Genomic DNA, 23481 nt, shown 5'->3' with positions numbered 1-23481 from the left:
TCAAAGTGTCTGACAATATTACAGAAAGGATCCCTTCAGAGACGGACCTGATTTTAAATCCAGAAACAGCTGTTACATCGCTCTCTTCAAAGCCACCAGACTCCATTGACAAAAACGGTGATTTTACCTTGAAGAACATGGGAGTTGCTGGTCTGCTGTTGCCTCAATTGGTTGGTATTTTTGTGTTAAATATTGTGTTGAATTCTTACCATTACACACCAAAGGTACACAATAACACAAACAAACTAACCTATCACGGCAGCAGTAGACCAGCAGCTCCCTTTTTCTGCAAGGTAAATTTACTGTTTTTATCAATGGAGTCTGGTGGCTTTGACGATAGCGATGTAAAGGCTGTTTTATTTTAGGAAAAAAATACCTCATATCTCTGTAGGGATCCTTTCTGTAATGTTGTTAGACACTTCTGACAACAATCTGAGTCTGTCAGTGGACGTACTTACACGGTTCTCAGCTTAAGCAATCTACTGGAGCAAAACCTGCTTGTCATATAAAACCTTAAAATACATAATGTTAAAAAAATCCTCCTTTAACAGTGTGTACGTTTCTCACCTCTCCAGCTCCGTGCACCACAGTATGTCCTCCTTCCCGTTCATCAGGACAGGGAAGTGTTGATCCTTCCCTTGTTTGATGGAGTTGGATCGGGTGGTGATGGTGCGCACCTTCCCAAACTACGAAACGACAAATGCACGGTCAAACAAGTGCAAGAAGGACCAATTCTGCACGTAAGATCATCATTGACTTTATTTACCTTTGCAACTCTGCCGTGCTCGAGACAGTCCTGCAGCTCCAGCTTGTCCATCCCGGACGCACACAGAGGCCTAAAACTCAGAGGAGGGATCACATAAATATGCTGTTTGTCTCTGCTGTCTAATGCAAAACTAAAACAGAATATAAAACATAATTGAAAGTCACAAGAACCCTAAAAAGTCTGTATTTTTATTTCACGATTGCATGTTTTCTTTCTACCTGTTCATGCCTGGCAAGTTTCCCCAGAAGTATCGCGCACGGTGAGCAGCAGAGACCTCGATAGCGTCGATCATCACAGGGTTACACTGCAAAAAAAGCACACACACACGGTGCTTACTCATACAGGTTATGGTAATTGTAAATACACAAGTGCATTTTCCCATTTTTTACATTTTTAGCATTTTCTCATCAAAACCACACAAGCGACTCAAAGGGGAAATCACTGGTTCTGCAGAAATTAAGGCTTAAAACATACAATTTTTTGTTCATTGGCTGATGAAATGTTTCATCATTGGTTCACAAATGTCTCTGGTTCATGTTTTTGATCTGTTTATACCCCTCCATCCCTGTAACTCACCTCCAGGAATCGTGAGATGTCCCTCTTGTCGTTGACCCCCATGGCGACCACGTTCTCGAACATCCAGAAGAATGGCCGGTCCTCTCCTTCTTTGGGCTTGGCCTCGCTCAGCAGACGGTAAAACTCGAAGAACAGCCTCCCTGTTCCTTCTGGAGTGACAACACATGGTAAGAATCCCAGACTATAGCCAGCTCCAAGATAGCATTTCAAGATGAAATATCCAACAGACCAGTCTCAGTGTACAAGAGTTTTTAGTTTTTAATTTAGAATTTAATTTCTTTTGTTTCCAATATGCACTCCTTCTGAATATAATGCATGCACATTTTATCCATACTTGCAGGTTGCAGGAAATGCAGGTTGAAACCAGCACACCAATTCAATGCTTGAACTCTTGGATAAACGGTGCCTTTAAATAAAAGGTAACTAACCAAAAACACTACATATAAGCATTATAGCTGAGCTGCAGTGTCACCTCAGCCCTTTGGATGCGTTAATTTCACCATGACTGTTGAAGGTGGTACCTACCATAAAGACCTTTCCTCGCAGGGTTGACGATTGACAGGTCGTTGCAGGGACTTCCTCCAATCACGAGGTCGAAAGGCCCCCACTCCAGCAGCTGACAGAGACAACAGCACCACCAAGTGTTAGACTCAGAGAATGACAGCTACTGCAGAAATCTGAATCTTCTGAAAGATTCCTGTTAAACTTTTTATGCTTGCAGATGTTTTCTCTTTGCAGTATTAATATTTAGTGATTGCTGAGAGCATGCTCTCAATAATGCACCAACTCTCATTTCAAATTTAAGGCAAAAGACAGAAAATATAACAATTATTAGATATAGAGAGGACAGAAAATAAATATTTCCTCGATTCAGCTTAATCAAAAATATAAATTAAAGAAGCAGTAAGTACAAACATCATTTGGGATGCAGCTCACTGTCATTTTCTCTCATTGTTTTTTGGTTTCTGACTTTTAAAGCCCCAAAAATGTCTGAAAATAGTACAAATGTATTTATTTATTTATTTGACAGGGTCAGTGCATATTAATAACATTTGTGAAAATATGCCAGAGTTAGACAGAAGGCCAATATTCATAGTTAAAACATTGAGAGTAAAATTCAATCAACAATAAATAAAACATAAAACAACTCCAGAACACCTCACAATGCCCATCCAAACTTTCAACGCCAACGTTTTTTTGCAAACAAAAGCCTAAAACCCAAAACTATTTATTTAATATCATAAAAACTAAGAAAAACAGCAAATATTCATATTTAAGATGCTCAAACCAGAGACTTTTGGACATTTTAACTTTAAAATAATACATTTCCTCCTGATGGACTAATAATTTAAAGGAATCAGCTCTACATGTAATTTATTTATTATTTAAGCCACCATCCAAACTATAACATCTGCTCGCCCTTATTCCTCTTTCACCCTTTCACACACAAACACAAGAGTTCGCTTACAGACGACAATGACGAGAGGGAGGAGAGAAGGGAGGAAGAAAGGAACGGAAATAAAGGAACAAAAAGAGAGAGAGGAGAGGAGGTGGGATGCTCTAAATCTCTTACATAACAGCTAAAAGAGAGAAGGGCAATGAATCTCCACTCACACACACACACACACACACACACACACACACACACACACACACACACACAGACAGAGAGAGCGTGACTAACAAGTGAAAGGGGTCCTGAGGGGATTTACAGAAGTTGAAGCTGCTCTTTGTCCTCGCCTCTGAACCACGTCACTGCAGCTGCGCGCCTCTGTTAAAGACCCTTAGATGAGTTAAACTGATGCTGCTCTTGTGCTCTTGTGTCTGTCATGTCATGTCGGCTTGGAATTTTTAAACATATATGTTAATATATAGTAATAGAGTAATGTGCTCCAAGTAAGAAGATGCACCACATTACAACGTGCTCATAGGAGGAGTTCCGGGGTTGAAAGCTATCGGGAGCTTCCAAAAAACCCCAAATTTAGGAAACGCTCTAAAATATCAGGTGGGATATATAATCCCTCCAGTGGGCTCTGGGTCTACCCCGGGGTCTCCTCCCAGTTGGACGTGCCCAGAAAACCTCTAAAGGGAGGCGCCCAGGAGGCATCCTGATCAGATTCTTCTCTTTGATTTAGTGCTATCAATATTCAGCACAGGTTAACTCCCCCCACAGCAGCTTTCCTGTCAGAGACACTAAACTGAAAGCGAGACGTGGAGCTGAAACCAAAAAATCTGATTCTTATCTGATGAGTCACGAGCACTTGAGGTGCGCTTGATTTATCTCCCCTGACACCTGAGCTGCTTTTAAAGACAGCAAATCACTCAGAACTTATTAATGTTGAGATATCCGAGTTACGACAAACACATGCCCCCAAACTGACTGAACACGAGAAGATCAAAGTCTTACACACACTTTTGGTAGTTATCCAAACAAGATCAGTAGCTGCTATGTTTACTTTAAGCCGTGTTTTCAAGAAGCTTTAAACTGCCTCTTTGTAGATCCACTCAAGATTCTAAACAGACGGTCCGGATGTTCCCGACACTTTAAAAGTTCTTTAAAATGTTCCTGTTAAGCTTCACACTCGTCAGTAAAAGAATCGCACACATGGACTTTTACAAAACACTTTTCTTCTTACGTTTTTCTTAGTGATGTTCCTGACATCATGGACGTACTGGATCTTTCCTTCATGTCTGACGACGCCCACTGAGATCGAGTCCTCACACACCTCTGACGCCACGTACTGGTCCACCTTAAAACCCAGATCCCTCAGAACCAGGTAGCCTGGAAACACAAACACAGTAAATATGGTGACCTCATTTTGATTTAAGGTCCAAAGACATAAATAAATACACATTCAACTCGTCCTCACCGGTGGCAATGCCGTCAAACAGGGAGAGGACTCTGATTGGTCGTCTCTGCTCTGCAGGGACTGCTGGGTAAATCTTTGGTTTCTCCTGGAAGATATAAAGAAAAAGATTTAAGACATCGAGGAGGCTTCTTCTTATCAAAGTATGAGTGTAAAAAGCTGCACATTTCTCCCTCGTTGTCAAAGAGAAGTTTCATGTGATTTTGTCAGTATAACAGCAGCAATCACAGGATGTAAAAGCTCTCCAGGTTCAAACAAGACATCCAATCTCACACTGACTTCTAGTGTCTTAGGGAGGTCAATCCATCCACTCTTTCAAAGTAAAAGCACAGACGTACATCCCACTTTGCCCAAACAATCACTAAACTTTTGCCAGACTCGTACAAACTCTAACAGTGACTCACAAACTCCTGTCCGTTGTCATTGGCGAAGAACTCCTGCAGCTTGAGGCTCCAGTCGTGCCGTCGTTTCAGGACGCCGTACGACAGCAGCGGCTGACACATGTAGCACCTCCACGGGTCCAGATACCGCGCGTTGTTGGACGCACCGGGGTCGACCAGGATGTCCAGACAGTCCACGCAGAAACACCTGGAGGAGGAGGAGGAGGGGGAACAGACAAGTTTTAACACATGGCAAGAGAAATAATAGTTACCACTACTGTGCATTGTGTGTGCTGTTTCCTCGTGTGTCGGACCTGCAGCAGTTGGCGTTGCCGCAGAGCAGAACCTCTCGGCCTCCGCAGCAGACGGTGCAGTAGGACTGGTAACCGTCGTCATCGTACATGTAGGAAATCTCCAGGTACACGTCCTGGACACACACAGGAGAAATGATGAAACACAAAAACATAATCGCAATATGTTTTTATGACTACATCCTGCCTCTGTGAAGTCTCCCTGAACTTCTTTTATTGTTCGTGTTTTCTCTGTAAGCTTCAAACATAAAACCATCCCTTCATCATTCCTTCAACTTTTATTCCTGACACTTCTGGCAGGAGTTCGTGTTGTTTTTTATTGTTTTTATAAATTTGTTTCGTATTTAAGTTCCTTTTTTGACACCTGCACGACTTCAGATTTCTTTATATTTTCTACCTAATATGTTAATTGTTCTGCAGACACATCGGTGCAGATCCTGTGATCCTGTGAGAGCCTACAGATTTATTTGTTCAACATGACAGGTTTAACGGCTTGTATAAAAAATTGGTTTTAAGCCAATCATGTGCTCAACTGCCGATACATTTTTTTAATTTTATTTAACCAGGAAGTTCTGATATTAAAGAGTCTGTTCCAGGGAAAGCAGGCTGAGAAAGCACACCAAGAGTTACACAATTCATACATGATGCAACAGTCAGCGTGTAGGGAAGAACTTCGTTATTGTTGGTGGATTTGGTTTAATGTTGTGCACACTTGTGCAACACTTTCATTTGAAGATAAAGATATGAGTTTTACTGTAAAGCAGGCCGTCTCTTTGCTGTGTAAGTGGTATAAAAATAAAGTTGATGTTATATCGTATCACTCTTTTAGAAAGGTTTCATCTCTCTGGCAATGAGACAAGCTGCAGAACATCTACCTTGCATGCTTGGCACAGGCCTCCTTCAAACAGCGGGTGGAAGGTTGCTGCCGTCGTCTTTCCACAAGAGAGGCAGAAATCTGACGGAGGACACGCAAACAAGCATCAGTAATCAGTCCAAAAAAGTTAAACGCAATGGCACGATAATAAAGAATGAATTTACGCTGATCATTCAGAAACACGCTTGAATCTTACCTTCTATACTTCTTTTATTCTTCAGAACTTCATTCACCATTTGTTCTGAGAAGAAGAAGAACGTCTCATCAGTTTCATAATTATTTGTAACACACATTTCTTAAGGTGCAGCTGCTGTGAAAAACAATCTTTATCTATCTGTGCTAGTGTGAACCTGGCACCAACGCACACTCTGAGCAGTCAAGACAAGAAGGATGTAAAATACATATGCAGGCTTTTGGAACAGTGGGTGTGACCTTTGACCTCTACCTCTGCTGTAGGACTCCTCGGGGGCAGCCTTGCTCTTACAGAGGCTGACTCTGGGCCGCTTCGCGCTGGGGAAATACTCGGGCAGGGAAACATCGAGGACCTGGTGGTCCAGAGGGTTGCTGTCTGCAGGGAGACACAAAAACACTCAACATTAATATGAGACGGTGAAACATTTGCAGGTGTTTGTGGTTATACAAAAGTTAATTACGACCAAGTAATCTGATTGGACAAGAGGCATTCAGTGAGAACATCACTGGAACTTTTCACTCTGTGTATCACTCCGCCTCAGCCAAGTGTTCTGAATACAGTTAGTGAACACTACAGCAGACCGTGTAGGTCTACATGCTGGTGCCTCTGAATCACACAGCAGACTCTGGTTTATTTCACTGGTTGATGATAAATTAAAACATACAGATAATGTACATGATAAAAAACAGCTGATCTGTGGTCACCTGTTGACACAGAGAGCAGGAGGATGTTTGGGTTGCTCGGCAACAAAAGTTCAGTTTCAGAAAAAATAATCTGTTGTTGATTGTTACTGTTTACATCTGTTTGCTGCTTGTTTAACTGTTGTATAAAAGCAACATGCGACCGAATCACCGCCGTGAGGATATTGAGTGCTTCACTCCCTCTCATGTGATATTGTTTAATCATCAGCACACGACAGGACGTGCGGTCCTGCGGTCTAGCTCACCGGCCGTGTGTGTGGGTTTGAGTCCCTCCTCTCCTTTGGGCAGGAAGCCGCCGTTGGCCCAGTCCAGCATGGGTTTGACCTGGTCATCGGGATTGTCGGACTCACAGGGAGTGAACGTCTTCTCTGCCCGGATACTGGCCATCTGCGAGAGAGAGAGCGATGTCGAGATAAAGAGGCGCAATATGAGACAAAAGGGGGCAACTGAAGGGGAAGGAAATTAGAAACACAAAGTGACATATAGAAGTGCACATCAGACTCAGAACCAGCGTGATTGGCCAAGTGTGTGGGCACATACAAGGAGTTTGAATCAGGTTTTCTTTGCTCTCAAGAAAGTGGATTGACCTTTGATGAAGTGATAATATATTCATAATAAGAGGGTGAATGAAGCAATGAAAAATATTAAATAACACATTTCCCATGCACAGTGGATGTTTGGATAACTCACATGGACAGCTGATTAGGTTATGATTACATTTATTGGCCTGACACTCTGGCTGAGTGAGCGGGAAGAAACGGTTTCTGTGTCTGCTTGTTTTGGCGTACAGAGCCAAAACAACGCGTCTGTGGTGCCATCGTGTCTAAACATGCAAAAGTGCACTTCCAGGGAAGCAGGGGGTTGTCATCAGGGAAACCCCCTGAGATCTGAGACACTTACACCTCCCCAAACACACCGCACACACAAATAATCACACCGCACATATAAGGGAGAAAAAGAAGAAGATTCGGCGGTTTCACACTCTTATATCCCATGTTAACCTAATACACATCGACGCTCACCTCCAGCGCCTGGAAGATGGCCCTGCGGTAGGAGGCCAGCTTGGTGTAGGACGCCTGGCTGAAGAACTTTGGGAAGGCCGTGATGGAGTCCAGTTTGTCTGCTGAAACCTTTAACCAAAAACACACCATCAAATAAATATTTGCTCTTATTTTTGTTGTGTCATTTTTGAGCAACCTGGCACTAACATTTCCTCCAGGATTAAAACATTTTCTTATCTTACCTCAGAGAATTTGCCGTCTCCGAACCACTGCAGCCACCTCATGCCGTGGCTGGCCTGCCGCTTGCCAGTAGCACGCCACGTCACCACGATGCCAGGCCACCAGGAGAAGCCTTTGATCTTCCCCCACACCAGCTCACCGATGCCAAAACCCTTGTTGTCCTGGATGGACGAGTCAGAGAGGAGAGAGGAGAAGGTCATGAACTTGTAGTTCACACTACTGCCAAAGCAGAAAAACTGATTTTTATGAAGAAACGTCTCCTTTTCTCTGAGCCTGCAGGTGCCAAAAAGAGAGGAGAGCAAACAGCACGCTCTGGCACAAATATCTTTTAGTCATGAAATGAAGAAAGAGAAACATGAGTGAATATCAGAAGAGAAGAAGATTACAGATAACCAAAAACAGAGATAGATTGATTGTGTGAAATCTGTAATGTCTGCGTTATGCAAACAACTAACCCCCTCTGTTCCAGTAATAGTAAAGTAATGATGGAAAATAAAAGAACGTGGCTGATAAAAAACTTAAACTGGGGCGCTGACAGCACCATACATTCTGCATCCTTTGCCCCACTATCTGCTCCATCTCAAGGTCAGATTCACAGAACAAATCACACTGATGGTATTCGAGCACAAACACGCCCATAAAGTTTCACAGGTCCTGCAGTTTGCTCTTGTTTTGTGTCTGATTGTGGAGAGAATCTGTCTGCACCTCCTCTCTCTGCTCTCAGGCATTAACCGAGCTGACGGAGCTCAGCTCCATCCACAGATCGATGATGAGCAGGGAGAGGAGCGCAACTCTTTAATAATTTATTGTAAAGCAAAGCCTTGACAGGAGTTTTACTAGTTTCACTCTCTGTAACACAGCTTCATTTCTAGAACAAGCGCACAATAACAGCACGTCCAGCTACAATAATCCTCATCGGCTCCAGAGCGTCTCCACACACCAGCTCTCTGCAGACAGTCATATTTTCTCTCTGACTGAGCGGTCCTGTCAGCACTGCTGTTTGTGAATTAGGTGCTTTTTGGCATGAGGCTCATTTGCATAGATAGGATATCTGCATAATGACTCATTTAAATACGAGCAAACGGCACCGTAACACAGGGACGCTGTTTGCTCTGCAGCACACTTTGGGGTCTGTTGAACCCTCTGCGTTTGCTTCGAGAACTAGGCGAGTCTTTTTGTGTCGTTTGCACAGGTTTAAACAGCCACAAAAGCTGCACAATCCTTTAGTAATTTAGGACCTACGTACATGTCCAGATCTTTTAAGTCTCACAAACATAAACTGTTTGTCCACCTCAGCATCACTCAACACCTGTCTGAAGCAGACTGTAGTCCTGTGTTTGCTCAGGTGTCTCTGCTGTTAGCTTTGCACATCAGTCTTTTTGCAGGAAGAAGCTTTAAAGAAAACATCAAACGTGCCTCATAATTCTATAATTGACCCATTTTTCTTCTAGTTTATGAGCAGGTGGGATTTCTATGCTTGCATACGAATCCTAATTGAGCCAAGACTATGTGATCCTTCAGTCCGCCTTAAGAGAGCAAACCCATTAGGCTTTGTAACGGAGTCAGACTCCATTAAAGGACGCCACGCTCCGCTGAGTTCAGCCGGGCTCCGGTGAAAACACACCGAGAAGCATCAACACGCACAAAGCACAAGCAAACAGAGGTTTACACAGACCTGTATGAGTATGCACAGAGTGTTTCCAAACACACACACACACACACACACACAAGCCCTGCTGTGGTCATCCCAACCTGAATGCAACTATTGATACAGAGCAAACACAGCCTGAGTGTGTTTGTGGCCACCTGCACTAACACAAGGCCAGGTGGAGGAGGTTCTGAGCCGCCCTCCGCTTCTTTCTATCGCTGCCAAACCTCCACTTCCTGCTTTTAAAATATTCACGCTCTCTTACTCTCTGTCTTTGTTTTCATTCCTGCTTTGATCATCCTTAACCCTTTTCCTTTGCAACTTTGCAGCTTAAGCAACAGAAGCACCAAACCTACATCACAGGCTGCGGCTACATGATTACGTTTTTGTTTTAAATGCAACTGAACAGCCAATCAGAGCTACCCATCTCACTGACTAGCCTGAGATTCAACATGCTCAATCGGCCGAAAAAGCTGCAGACATGGGCTGACTAGTGCATACACGAGATGCAGTTTGCACATGACCAGTAGGGGCAGTGTAGAGGCAGAGGGGATTTGACAGGGTCGACACAGCAGCAGGGACAACAAGCAGGAAGTTCTGAAGACGAGCTGATAGACCAAGTCCACAATGATCCACATCTGTACGATGTGTCGCTGCCAAACATGCCTGTCAAACAGCTGCAGACAGATAAGTTCTGTTTCAGAAGTCGACGTGGAAACCTGCAAAACTAAACGGGAACAAGTCCGGGAGCGTTACGTCCGTGCACGGAGGAACATGTTGGAGAGACGGAGCGGGGACAGTGCAGACGGTGTGTTCTGTCCATCGAACACACAGACTCTGTAATGATCTCAGAATGAACATCACAGTAACCTCCTCGAGTGTCTCCATGTCTGTTGTTTACATCCTGCACATACAGTAGCTGCATACGGCCTGAGCTCTCTGGTGCGCCCTCTAGAGGTATCCTCCAGTAACACGTGTAGTGCAGAGACAAGTATGTGAACTACTAAGTTCGTGACGCAGACGGTTGTGTATGTGAACACAAGGCCAAGCAGCAAGTTTATCTCCAGTTTTACTTGTAAGGGACTGAGAAAAAAGCAGTTTTTGCAGCATTTTAAACACGCAATTACTTTTTCAATGAGCATGAGTGATCAGGTCACAAATAACAGCACGCTGAATCGTACCATCTACTTCCTGGTCCTAAAAAAAAGAACTTAAGAGTGAACATGATAAAAAACACAAACTTCATCTTTTCCACATCAGTGCATCTGCATTTACAGACATGTTCAGCTCCTTCCTGTCATCACTCTGCCCCCATGAGAAAATGAAAGTCACGTTTGTGGTCCTGTTATCTCCCCTCTATCATGTCTCCTCCTCTGTTTCCATCACACACTCTCTCTCACGCCTTACGTTGTACTCCGGCTGGACTTCCGAGCTGGACGAGGTGCTGCTGCTCTGGGCCGAGTCCTTGGAGTCTTGTTCCATCAGCTCCAGGCGAGGGGCCTCGGGGACCCCGCCGGACACAACCACAGCTGCCCGAGGAGCACCGCCGCACTGACAGAGAGAGAATAAGAGAGAGAGGATTTATAACACTCAAAGGAAACTATCTGTTAATTTGTGTGAGAGCAAAAAAGAGACAAAGATGTGATCTTTCTAAACAGCAACAAAAACATGTGCATGCTTGTTTTTCTCCCACATTTTGCAACACATTTAGACAAAAACAACCAGAGACGTACGAGTAAGAAACAGAGACACCACAGGAGTAAAAAGAAGGGCAACAAAAACAGACGAATGACACAAAAAAACAAGAAAGAATACACAAATCCTCCTTCTCCTCTGATGGATTCAAAAGGTTGAATCTGCAGGCCTCTAAAGGACAAAGTGTTTGTTTTTACAACCTGGATAAAACCTCAGATTCATGGTTTCAGGCTCGGCACCAGGATGTGGGAGAGTCAAAACAAGGCTGAACCGACTGACCTGTCTGTTATAACTTTCCACTGCTTTGTGAAAACGGTGCAACACAAACTACAGCAAGCAGGGAGGCTCAAAAGAACACGGAGCTACTGTGTGTTTGTGTTTATCCCCCCCGAGCATGTGCGGACAAGCAGCACGGCGATCATCTCATTTAGACTGTTTAACTTTGTGTAATCCGAATGAGGCCCGAGGACAGAGACTCAAACAAGGAAGCAGCAAACAAGGAGGAGAAGTTAGTCCCGTAAATGTTTATTAACCCTTAAAACTCGGCCCGCCAGTGCCTACGGTGCTACTTTTGCACATATTTTAAAATATTTAATACTTTACCTTGAATCTGCACAACGTGGGCTTAAAGGCTAGGCAAGTCTATAAACCATAATAACTTTTAAAGGTTATGAAACTTTTTAATAATAAACACACAATTATCTGAGCGATTTAGCATGTGTGTTATTGTTGTCTTATGTGTGTAAATAGTTGTGTTTGGCCTCTGCATGACCACTAGATGTTGCATATTGTGTGGGGTAACTGGTCAGGTGATGCAGTCAGGTGTTTAAAGGTCACAGGTGAACAGGAAGCTTTGAAGGTGTCGTGCATCATCCCCGTTATGTTCTGGATCTTTTGTTTTCATTTCCTGTTTTACTTTGTCGCTTTCTCCTCCCTCGTGTTTGTTGCTCTGCGTCCTGCCTTTGTGTGTTTCCAGCTGTGAGTGTGCGCGCCGTCCTCATTGTTTTCACCTGCTCCGTGAGTGTCTCACCTGTGCCTGATAACCCCAGGCACAGGTGTACTGTGCCTGGGGTGTACTGAGCCTTTCTCTTCCCCTGTCTCAGTTACCCTTCGTGGCTCTTCTAATGTTTTCACCTTATAACAGATGTTTTTTACCTGCTCCCCTTGAACTCTCCAAAAGGAACTCTTTGTTTTTCCCTTTTGTGTTGCAACAAATCCGTCTTTAAGCTGTTGGGTTCCTCTCCCTCCCTGTTAGCACCACCAACACTTTCTTTTACACCTTTAAATGTGACTAAAGTTGGGACATTAGAATTAAATCGACGGTCACAACAAAGAAACATGAACCAGATATTTCGGAACACTCCAGGAGTTATTTGGACTTTGTACTTTTTGAGATGCGACCATTTTTACGAGCAGAATGCAAAGCCATTTTATTTTAATTATCTACAACAGACTACATCATGGGATTAAAGTGCACATAACAGCACTTGAGCAGCCAAATGGAAACTATTACCTGGTGTTTAATTATTACTCACTTCTCTGCAGGGGGTAGAAAATGTGTGTGTGTGTGTTTACCAGTGACGCGCTGTGCTCCTGTTTGCGGTTCTGTCTGCGAGGTTTGGTGTGCGTGTGCGGCGTCAGCCCAGCCTGGAAGATGGTTCTGGGTCGAGGAGTCTGTCTCAAACTCAGCTGAGACGGTCCTGAAGTCTTCTCCTGGAAAACACATAAAAGTTAGATTAAATATCACGTTTGTATTTCCCTAAAGCAGATTTATTAACCAGGAAAGCAGGTGTGTCTTTTCTACCTCGCTGTACGAGTCCCAGGTAGCTTCCTCCTCCTCGGACTTCTTCCTGCTTCTCTTCCTGCTTTCCCTCGTACACTCGTTATCATCTGAGAAGAGACGGACAGAGAGGGAGGGAGAGAGCAGGGGATCAACAGGAGGTTAGACAGATGGCTGAAGGAAACTCAATATTTTCAGGGGATAAAGTAATGGCCACTTCTCTGTTTTATGTCCTTGTAAAGATTTGAAATGAAGAGGTTAAAGGAATCGGTTCATTCCAGATGTCAGGAGCAGCATCAGGCCGCTGAGGTTAAACACACAATAAGGGCGGCTGTGTGTTAAGTTCATGTTTGGCCAAGTCAGTCACATGAATTTAATTCAACTCCAGACTGAAGGAAAGGAAGTCTGAACAAGTGTCTGTGAGTCTGACATTCACACGAACAGGTTTAGGTTTTATTTCAGTCTGAACATAAAGATCTTGGCTCCCTAATATTGATAGAATAAGTGGTTAAACTCAATCTAAAAGTTCCTCATAATGTCGCCTTAAGTTAAATCTTGTTACTATGTAAAACAATATATAAACATTACATCATAATAAAAGTTATAAAGTGAAAAGTATTTGTAAAAAGAGGAATTCAGCTGAAGAGACTGGAGATTGAATTCTTCATCAATGTTTAATTGTGTGCTTTGTTGTGGGGAAACATACATTTACACAGCATGCTAAGCTAACGTGCAGAAAGCACACAAATAATTTTACTATTTCTGTATCAATTTAACTGTTTCATTCCGAATATAAGACTTATGAAGACCCTCCCTTTGTTGGCCAAATTTGTTTTTATAAAGAAAACTATTTTATTTGACAATCTTTCAGATTAAATTGTCACATTTAAATGAAATAAAATGCCTTTTTAAAATGTCAGTAAATCATTAACCATCGAGGTGAGGTCTGTTTACAGAGCAGACCTGAAGCAGCTGGGTGACAGCTCAGCTAACAGGCAGACCTTCGTTCAGTAACACTCTCACACACACTCCTGTCAGTGTCTTAGCAGCGGTCGCTTTGAGGACCACGGTACGATTTCTCTGTTAGCATCTGTTAGCTAAGACTGTTAGCATTTTTAAGGCTTTTCTTTTTGGGCTCGCAGCCTTCAGACGTTACCCTCTGTGACACCGTATCTCTTGGCTGATTGACAGCTGTCTCTGCTGTTTGATAACCATTATCTTAACATTAGCATCATAACTCCGCAGCAGTTGTTGGTTAACTTGGCCGGTCGATCACTGCGTCTCCCCTTCTCTCATCCCCCTGGCTCTGCAGCTGTGAGTGACGGCTGGCCTCAGTCATGAGGGGTACACCCGCTTTACAGAGAAGTGGCTCCGTCTTATAGTTTAGACCCCGAATATAAGACGATCCCAGTTTTTCAGGTGTGTTTCATTTGAGGGAAAATAACGTCTTATATTCGGTGTGTGACGAGTTAAAAAAACGCTGCCCTGTGTGGATGTGTTACCTTGAGGTGAGGCGGCGTCTCCGTTCTGCTTGGGGCTGAAGGGGGAGGGCGGTTCAGCCGCGGTCAGGGGGCTGTTCTCATTGGTCAGCTCCACGCCGCTGTCGTTCTCTGATAGGCCTTCAGCCGGAGGCGTGTCTCCGTTCACCGGCGCCTGAGGACAGAGGTGAGTCATAGAGGTCAGTCTAACCTGGCTTTTTTGATTGATTATTTATTGGTGACAGGATGACGAGGAGCGTCATGGAAGATAAACAGGAAGTGCAGCAGGTACGAAAGATGACAACGTGATGAGAGCAGAAAAAGGATGATAAAAATATCAGTATGATCATGAGTGAAATATTTTAAAACTCACATTTGAGCTGTTAAGTGTTTTTATGTTTCAGATACACTTTTTTGAGCCGTCTGACGCTGTTTTTCAAAGTAAAAGCCCCGTTTGTTTTCTGGAAAGATGATGGTAGTTGTCAGACGATTTGAGCATTTTAAATGTCTGTCTGAATTTCAGGTTTATTTATATTCAGTATAATCCTTCAAACTAAGATTATACATTTTAGTGAGAAACATACAAAACTCAAGCTTCTGTTTTTGTTGCAAAGAAAAAAACAACGCTACTCAAAAACCTGATTTTAACCTTAAATGATTTCACTTACTTCCACGGTGGAAAGGGAATATTTAGAGCCTTCTGCTAATAGAAGTTTTCTCAGGAACAAATGTGAATCAGATCTTACTCAGAGGCAAACAGGAAGCGACCTGATGACAGCAGCACTCCTCAACGCCCACACATCCCAACCCTCTAACCCACCCAGAGCCGAGGATGATAAAGTGTTTGCTTTCCTTCATGCACCACATACACAACCCTCCAGAGGTGCAGGTTATGAAGCTGCTATTAAACTGTCATATGATATTCCTATAATTGTTTCGTCCCACATTACTGGCAACATGCAAAACAGCAAGCTGAGGATGAAACCTGTTGAATCACGGCTGAACATCCTGAACTTTTCATCCCTGGAGCGCAACAGATGACTGCTTTGGCAGAAAAGTTTGACGGCTTTCCAACTGGGTCACCTGCTTCAACACAACCTTTAGAATAACTTCCTTTTTTATTTTGTTGACCAAACCAAAGGCACCACAGCAAAACCACTGAGGAGACAAATGACTTTAAACAGAAAGCTGCAGGTCCTGAATATCTTTAGCAACAAGCGGTGGAACCCTCCCTTCCCTCGAGGCGTTGTTTCTGTGAAAGAATCACAGTCTCGCCCTGCTCGCTTAGATGTCACAGAAAAGGTGCAAAGATTAGAAAATAAAAACGTCTGCTGGCATGTCCAACAGCACCTGCAAAACTGTACAATAATAACAGCCGATGATGAATCTGTGAGGAATTAGCTTCTGGTGTCAGTGAGTCATTTGTTCGGAGGGAGCGACTGGTGTGTCGGAGAGATCAGGACGAGACGTGGAGGAGGGCAGGGACGCTTTTATCAATGTTTCTCTCTGCATCACTTCTTTGCTGTCATGTGAAACCTGCCGGCTGCGTGTACGTAGAGAAACACACTCGGATCAGCTCTGTTTGGACTTGAACTTGTGACATCCCACTTAAAGTAATGATTCCACCTAATCCCCGACCAAAGCAGCTCAGATTAGTGGAAGACCAAATACAAAAGACGCTCGTCTTTTATGTAACACCTTTGATGATTTACACGTGTCTAAATATGAGATGTGCACTGGATTGAAGAGTAATTACACAACTGACGACCAACCTTTAAGGTTCATGCGGCCTCGATTGCTCTGTACAACATCAGGAAGATCAGACCCTACCTTTCAGAGCATGCAACACACCTGCTGGTTCAGGCTCTCGTGATATCACGCATTGACCACTGCAGCTCCCTCCTGGCAGGCCTTCCTGCATGCACATTCAAACCTCTGCAGATGATCCAGAACTCAGCAGCGGGACTGGTCTTCAGTCAACCCAAACAGCATATCCCTCCTCTGCTCACATCCCTCCACTGGCTCCCAGTTGCCGCTCGCATCAAATTCAAATCCTGTCGCTCGCTTTCAAAACAGCAACAAAAACGTCTCCTGCCGACCTGAACGCCCTCATCCAGGTCTACACTCCATCCCGCCCACTACGCTCTGCCAATGAAAGGTGCCTGGTACTCCCATCACAACAGGGCGCTAAGTCTCTAACTAGACTCTTCTCCTCAGTCGTCCCCCGGTGGTGGAACGAGCTACCAAACTCCACTCGGTCCGCAGAGTCCCTTTCACCTTTAAGAAGAAGCTAAAGACCCAGCTCTTTATGAACACCTCTGACCTTAATGATACTGATGCTACTGATGATGATGACATCAAGGATGTCGTTTACGCTGACTAGGATTTACATGATGATGATGATGATGACAATACTCGTGTTGATGTTGTCAGCACCAGTGTCCGATCACACTTGAAGCTGTCTGTTGGCTCTTACTGACTCCGCCCCCTCCTGTCTCGATCGTTGCTCGTGTTGTATTAACTCTCAGATGTTCGTTGCTTTGGACAAAAGCGTCTGCTAAATGAAATCTTTAAGAACTGTCCGTGTGCAGGTACTTTACCAGTAGAGATGTTCCCACACCAATCCTGATATCTAGGCTGGAGATGCTGCCGATGGCAGAGAAACCCTGATTGCTTAATGTTTGCAAGTTTTGACAGACATTTCCTTATCTGCTAGCATGGCGCTGTTGGTGTTTCTTACACTTTATACTTTTTTGAAAGCTAATTGGTTATTATCGGATCAGTGCATTGACTCGTAGATTAGGAGAATGATATCGATACTGGTATTAGTAGTGGAACAACCCTATTCACTAGCTGCTGTACTGCAAATCTCACTAAAGACATTTTTCAAACATGTCCAGACGTGTCCTTTAGATCACGAATAAGAGCCATAAAATAACAATTAAACATGCTAAAAGAATGTTAAGAGTAAATTAATATGCGAGTCACGTTAAGAGACAGCGTACGAACACAGTAGAGACAGGAGAGAGAAGCAGCAGCTGTGCAGCAGATGGTAAACGGTGACATTGTGCTGGCTGTTTAAGATAATCACAGCTACGCTCATGTGAGGTTGTTTGTGATTGTTAAACGTCGTAAAAACAGGGAATGCATGTGGTTTGTAAAGCCAAATTTCCACTATAATAAATGAACTCGATGAACCTCTCTCAGAGTGTGCGCTCAAGATGGTCGAGAGCGCTCAGAGGAGAAAAGGAGAGGGAGAGAGAGAGAGGTCAGTGGGGTCGCCGAAGACGATTAATCCTCTACAGAGCATTTAGACGATGTAGAAAATACGTAAAAGGGTCAATTCACAAGAAAAAACTTGCTAGTAAAAAACTGTCCGAGTTTTAGTCATAAATTAGCGAGGAGAACCCCGACACATTTACAAGAACATAACTTTTAGATTCGCAGAAAAAACATTTCCAAGATTAGAGTCACAAATTTATGAGAGAAAACTTTGAGATTAAAGTGCTAAATTTAAGATAAAGAAACCTCACAAATCTACAAGAAAAAGGTCGATTCTTAGAGATTATAGAGTCGAAAGAATTAAATCTGAGATCAAAGAGGAAACTTACCAAGAAATAAAATCAAACAAAGTAATGCTGAGTGAGAGTTCGTCTTGTCAGTTCTCAGGAATGGAGGGCAGACCGCGACGGAGGGCGGAGGGCGGAGACAGATTTAGTGTGAAAGTCTCCGAGTGAAGAGTGTCAGGGGTGAACGGAGGTGAGGAGTGACTGCAGAGTGAGCAGAACCAGAGTCTGGTTAACAGCAACAAGAAGAGTGATGACAGAGGGAGAGCAGCGGAGAGATGAGGGACGAACAGCAGATGTTGATAAGCCGCATTACAACCAGAGTGTGAAGTCAGACAGACAGATGCACGAGGAGCTGCCGACTGTCCGTGTGTGTGAAATGGTCAGTTTAAGGCCACATGTTTGTTATTGTCTTTGATTAATGAGAAACATTATTTTGTGATCTTTCACATTAATCTTATTAGTCTGGAAGCAAAAAGGGTGATTCCAGTATTTTGTACGGAGGCCGACGAGGGCAATCACGGCGCACTGGCCCAAGCGGCTTCCATAAGAAGAAACGGGCTGCAGATTCAGAAACACGTGCAAAAGTCCAAAACACGACGATGCAGAAGGAAAAATGTGCCGTGCGTTTCCGTGGTTGCATGTGTTTCTGAATCTGCAGCCCGTCTCCTCTAATAAAAACCATTTGGGCCTTAGCAGTGGGCTTGCCCTTGTTGGCCACCGTATTTGTGGCCCTTTTAATTCATTCATTTTTTTCAACATACTTTGGGGTCTAAATGACTTCTAGGGACTAAAGTTTTGCAATTCCTCCAGTAGATCATAGGTCATAGGTGTCAATGACATGCCCCAGGCTGTCAAAGGACTCCTACAGAAAGGCCTATTGTTGTCTTGATCAGAAATCTCATGAGAAGTGAGCTGCTGCAAGAAGCCAACAGGAAGTGAGACTTCATAAAAACACAGTATTACACCCCGGGGCCACACGCCTCAGTGCACCTTAACCTAACCGAACTGTGATCGCGTTCCTTCTGGATCGGTCACATTTCGTTAGGTTAAAGAACGATGGTCATGGAGCTTGCCTAAACGTGCCCTCGTACGCCCGGCGAAACCTCGCCCATCAGACTGCAATATTGTGTTTTTAAGGAGAGAAAGTTTTACTAAGAATAACAACCAGAGGCAAAAGAAGCACCTTCAGTAGACGTACTTTGCTTTGGCACAGTTGGATCATGTTGCAGGCAAACTGACTCACGGATCAGCTGATCAATCTACCGGAGAAAACTTTTTGTAACCATTAGTCAGATACGTACAGGAAATCAGGTCCAGGTTTAAGACCACAAAAATCCCATTACGACTTCAATTTGTTGCTTCAGCTGAAGATGCTGTCTCGTCATAAGCTTTAAACGACCTCTGACTCTCCTCTTAGATGAAGTGTGACAAATAAAACTGGACTATCAGAGTGCATGCCCTCCACGTCCTCTCTGATACTCTGCAGAGCCTGATGAAGGAGCACAGCTGGAGGAAACCTGATCCCTGCAGCACAGCTGTACTAAAGCGGCCTCAGCTGCCGACACGCACCCTTAAAACGCTAACTAGCACACCAGAACGTGAAATATGACATAAGGGGCAGACGCACTGACCTCCGGGTTCAGTTCAGTTACTTCCTGTTTTGCATTACACACATTCACACCTGGCAGCTGCCCTGTAAAACCAAAAGACTTCAGGTACTGGCTCAAGCGTGGGCTTTCCCTGCGGTTGTCTGCGCTGCAATGATCACATGCAAAAAGTTAGCAGGTGAATGTAAAAGATTCTTTTGCATACAACTCAACAACACGGATCGAAAGGAATCTCAAAGAAGGCTGATCTTTGTGCGTTTGTTGTTTGGTTCTAATTTAAGGCACCTTACGGCACCTTGATTGACAGGTACATTTAAACAAATGCACTCCAGTCAGCGACTCAAAGAAAACTAAAACACAAAGGAGCAAGAAGGAACATTCAAACGGGCCAAGCTATTCATCTTGTGGGCTGCAGGTAGAAATTAGCCTTTAGCAATGTTTTTACTTAGATCTCACACTAATTATAATAATGAACATAATTACATAATAACTGCAATCAAAGAAGTCGATACAAAATTAGGTAATTATATAAATATATAGGTCAGAGGGTCATGCTTTTGCACAGTATACAGCTAGACGTTTGGTCTCCGTGTTCTGCACAGGTTGTTGTTTAGCAGAGGCCGCGTCCTGCCGCTCATTTATGATCAACAAACAACCTTTAAGTAGGACAAAAAAACCTGTAAAGTTTGTGCGGTTCTGTCAGAAATCCATCTGGCAGAAGTCCAAAGAACACGTGAACAGTTGTTGAAAGTGAACATGAGAGGCGCAGCAGCCACGTGTGTGATTTATGACTTCAAACTGTTCTCCTTTACCTTCCTCCCTCACAGGCTTAAATCATAACTTATGACACCAGTTGGAACCAGCTCTGATGAAACACTTAGAAAAAATCAAACGCTGGTTTTCAGGAGATGTTGATCATAAAAATGTTCCATAAAGAAACAACGAGAAGAACAAGCGTAGCATCCCGTCACAGAACTTCTATCAAACATGTCAGATTGTGAGGCACTGTGGGGGGCTCATAAATTCAAGGAGGGGATATCAACAGCAGGTCCGCTTTACAGATCCTGCAGGCGATGCTTTCCTCTGCAGACTTCACAAGTTTTAGGACGCGACGGTGTTGCACCGGCCACCGACATTTTTGATTACCTGTCACTTCCCGGTCGCTGTTTTGCATGAGCACCTCTCAGCAGAGATAGTAAGGATGAGAGATGCCTCACTCCTCAGCAACTCCGGAAAATGTATTATGTCCGCGCACAGCATCAAAAACACGCAATGACGTTGACAACTAAATACATTTCAATTTTTGCCAACAATGTCGACTAATCGTTGCACCCCTAATCACCACAATAGGATTCGTTATTCTAAATATTAACACCCAGAGTTGAGTTTTTCTACTCTTTCTAATCTTTAATGTACAAATATGTTCTTGAATGACAATAAAACCTCCTTGGCTGGGTGAGCTAACGAGCTAGCGAGCTAGCAGCAACAAGTACCAATCTGTCTTTCAGGAAACTCATAAGTCACAGAGAGTTCAGGCTGAGCAGCCGGACAACATCAGAGAGAAACCCAGGAAATATTTAACGCAAAAATATGATCCAGTTCAACACGATCAGTTAAAAAAAAGTCATAATGTTGCGTCTGTGCTCGGTAATCAGTGCAGCAGGCCCCCAGAAACACTAACCTTTGACCTCCTAGCTCTTTGACCTGCAGAAAGTTGGAGGATGATTAATGACCTGCAGCTTCATCGTTCTGCTTCAGGAACAGCTTACATCTTTTAACTCAACATCAGTGCGGCAAATCAGCATAAGAAAGATATTTTAAAAGGCTTAAATACTCTGCAGTTAAGCCAGTAGCCACATGCAAGGACACTTATGTTAAAGGGAGTGTAAAGGACCCCTTAGAAGGACAAAAAAATGTCAGTTTTATTTGTCAATTTTCACAGTTAAGTCTATTTTTTCTACTTGACTGCCACCAAATTGGATAGGAAAGATGTTGGTAGCATTTACAGTGTGCTTGGCTACAGAAATCCATCATCATCCTTTCTGCACAATTTAGCAACTAGCTGGGAGGTGTACAAGCCGTTAAGGTGCGTTTGTGGAAGTTAAGGCACTGCAGTCAAAGAGTCGAGCATGTCTCTCGCTGGGGAGCAAGAATCAAACGTTTCCTGCACAGGGTATTTGGACATCTGATAAACTAACGTTATAAAAGACAGCAGGTTACATCCGGTCCACATATTTTATCTACTTATTTGCATCTTCAGGTTTTAACTCGACTCATAACTCATCGTCTTCTGAGCTTCAAACAGACAGACGAAAGGCAGACAAGCTCACAGCTCGGGGCATTTCCGTCCATCTCCCCCTCCCATAATCCCCTCTTTACGCCTACATATTCTCATGTGACCCTCCTCCTTTGAGCACCGTACAAATCTCTACCTCGACTTCTACAGACAAAATATCGCAGCAAAAAACACAGCGAGAGCGTCCATTTCTCTACAAAGAGTGCAAGTTTTAGGTTGTATGCTTTTATATTACTGACAGGGTCATAAGGCATGAAACTCTGCAGACAGTGTCAGAGGAAAAGTGAACCACTGTGGCCTTTTACAGGTAGGTTATGTATCAGACTCTTTCATGGCTGCTACCAGTAACTAGCTACACTAACCCTGGGGTCTCAACTAGTTTCCTCACCACGTAATATTCCAGCACTGACCTCCATAAAACAGCCAACAGGTGTCTTTACATTCAGCTTTTTATAGGGATAAATAAACACGATATAAGACGCTCATAAGCAAGTTTTAAAATGTGCTGGAAGGTGGATTTCTTTGCTGGCGATTAGAGCTAGTTGTTTCCCTCCGTTTCCAGTCTTTGTGCTAAGCTAAGCTAACAGGACATGTGAGTGGTATCGTAAAAACTTCTAACTCTAACTCGAAAGAAAATAATCCAACTGTTCCTTCAAATACGGACGTTGTAGTTCATGTGAAAGATTTAAGACAATAAGACTATTTTTAAAAAAGGCCAGCGCTCCCTCCACAGGTCGGTCAAACTGTGGTAGGCAGTTGCTGGAAAAGGCAAGCCGGGGTATAAAATGAAGGGAGTTACTGTCTAGGTCAGGTGTTTGATCCCGGAATGACAAACAGTTTATGAACCCCGCAGCACGAGTATTGCTTTCACCGAACGTTCAGTGTTTTGTTTGCTAGACGCTGCACTAGCTCAAAGTCACATGCACAGGTGAGTTAATACCTGAGCTGGATGTTGCTGTGCTCTGCAGTCCGGCTGCAGATCTTTTACAACACACACAGGGCGTCAGTCAGGTCACTGTGGGTCAAGGCACTTCAGTAGCTCAGTTTACACTACATATACTGCTTTCATTATAAATCTACCTACACGACCTGACCAACCACTGCAACACGTTGAGAGATTACGGCCTGCCTGAGGGCTTTGGGGAAAGCACAGAACCCTGCTTGACGTTGAGTTGATGCGATTATCTCTCCATCTCTGAAATGCTTCACCGATACTGAAGCACCGATTACTGCATTTATGGTTAAACTTTTTTTTCTTCCTGTGATGATACGGTCTGGCTTTGTAGTGTGTGCAGTCGGAAGCGATTCTGGATTAGCAACTTTATCTGCAACCTTTGAAACAGGCTTCCATTTTTATCACCTGAGGGGACATGCATGCACATCAGTATTTATAGATCACGGCCAATAAGCATGTCCTCCCTCTGAATTCACCTGAGGTTTGCCGAAGCCTTCCAACATGGACGAGACTGAAAACAGCCGAGAGGCGGTGCAAGGCCTAG

At 43.7% G+C, this 23481-nt stretch overlaps 1 protein-coding gene across 1 annotated transcript in view; it reads right to left on the bottom strand.

The window, feature by feature from the left end:
- Positions 1–23481, bottom strand: part of dnmt3bb.1 (DNA (cytosine-5-)-methyltransferase 3 beta, duplicate b.1) — a 37467-nt gene that overhangs the window by 3686 nt on the left and 10300 nt on the right. The window contains exons 3-21 of the mRNA XM_069659743.1: positions 14535–14685; positions 13057–13142; positions 12828–12965; positions 10965–11108; positions 7912–8070; positions 7691–7798; positions 6914–7055; positions 6220–6342; positions 5971–6015; positions 5776–5855; positions 4904–5016; positions 4614–4797; positions 4213–4297; positions 3979–4124; positions 1868–1958; positions 1343–1491; positions 985–1070; positions 767–836; positions 568–686 (exon numbers count right to left, since the gene is read on the bottom strand). Coding sequence (XP_069515844.1) covers positions 568–686; positions 767–836; positions 985–1070; positions 1343–1491; positions 1868–1958; positions 3979–4124; positions 4213–4297; positions 4614–4797; positions 4904–5016; positions 5776–5855; positions 5971–6015; positions 6220–6342; positions 6914–7055; positions 7691–7798; positions 7912–8070; positions 10965–11108; positions 12828–12965; positions 13057–13142; positions 14535–14685 — 2219 coding nt within the window. The remainder of the gene's footprint in view (positions 1–567; positions 687–766; positions 837–984; positions 1071–1342; positions 1492–1867; positions 1959–3978; positions 4125–4212; positions 4298–4613; positions 4798–4903; positions 5017–5775; positions 5856–5970; positions 6016–6219; positions 6343–6913; positions 7056–7690; positions 7799–7911; positions 8071–10964; positions 11109–12827; positions 12966–13056; positions 13143–14534; positions 14686–23481) is intronic.

This window comes from Semicossyphus pulcher, unplaced genomic scaffold (assembly GCF_022749685.1).
Source record: "Semicossyphus pulcher isolate SPU_LCO1_2020_fin unplaced genomic scaffold, fSemPul1.0.p SCAF_13, whole genome shotgun sequence".
NCBI lineage: Eukaryota > Metazoa > Chordata > Actinopteri > Labriformes > Labridae > Semicossyphus > Semicossyphus pulcher.
This window is presented reverse-complemented; position numbering and strand designations above follow the sequence as displayed.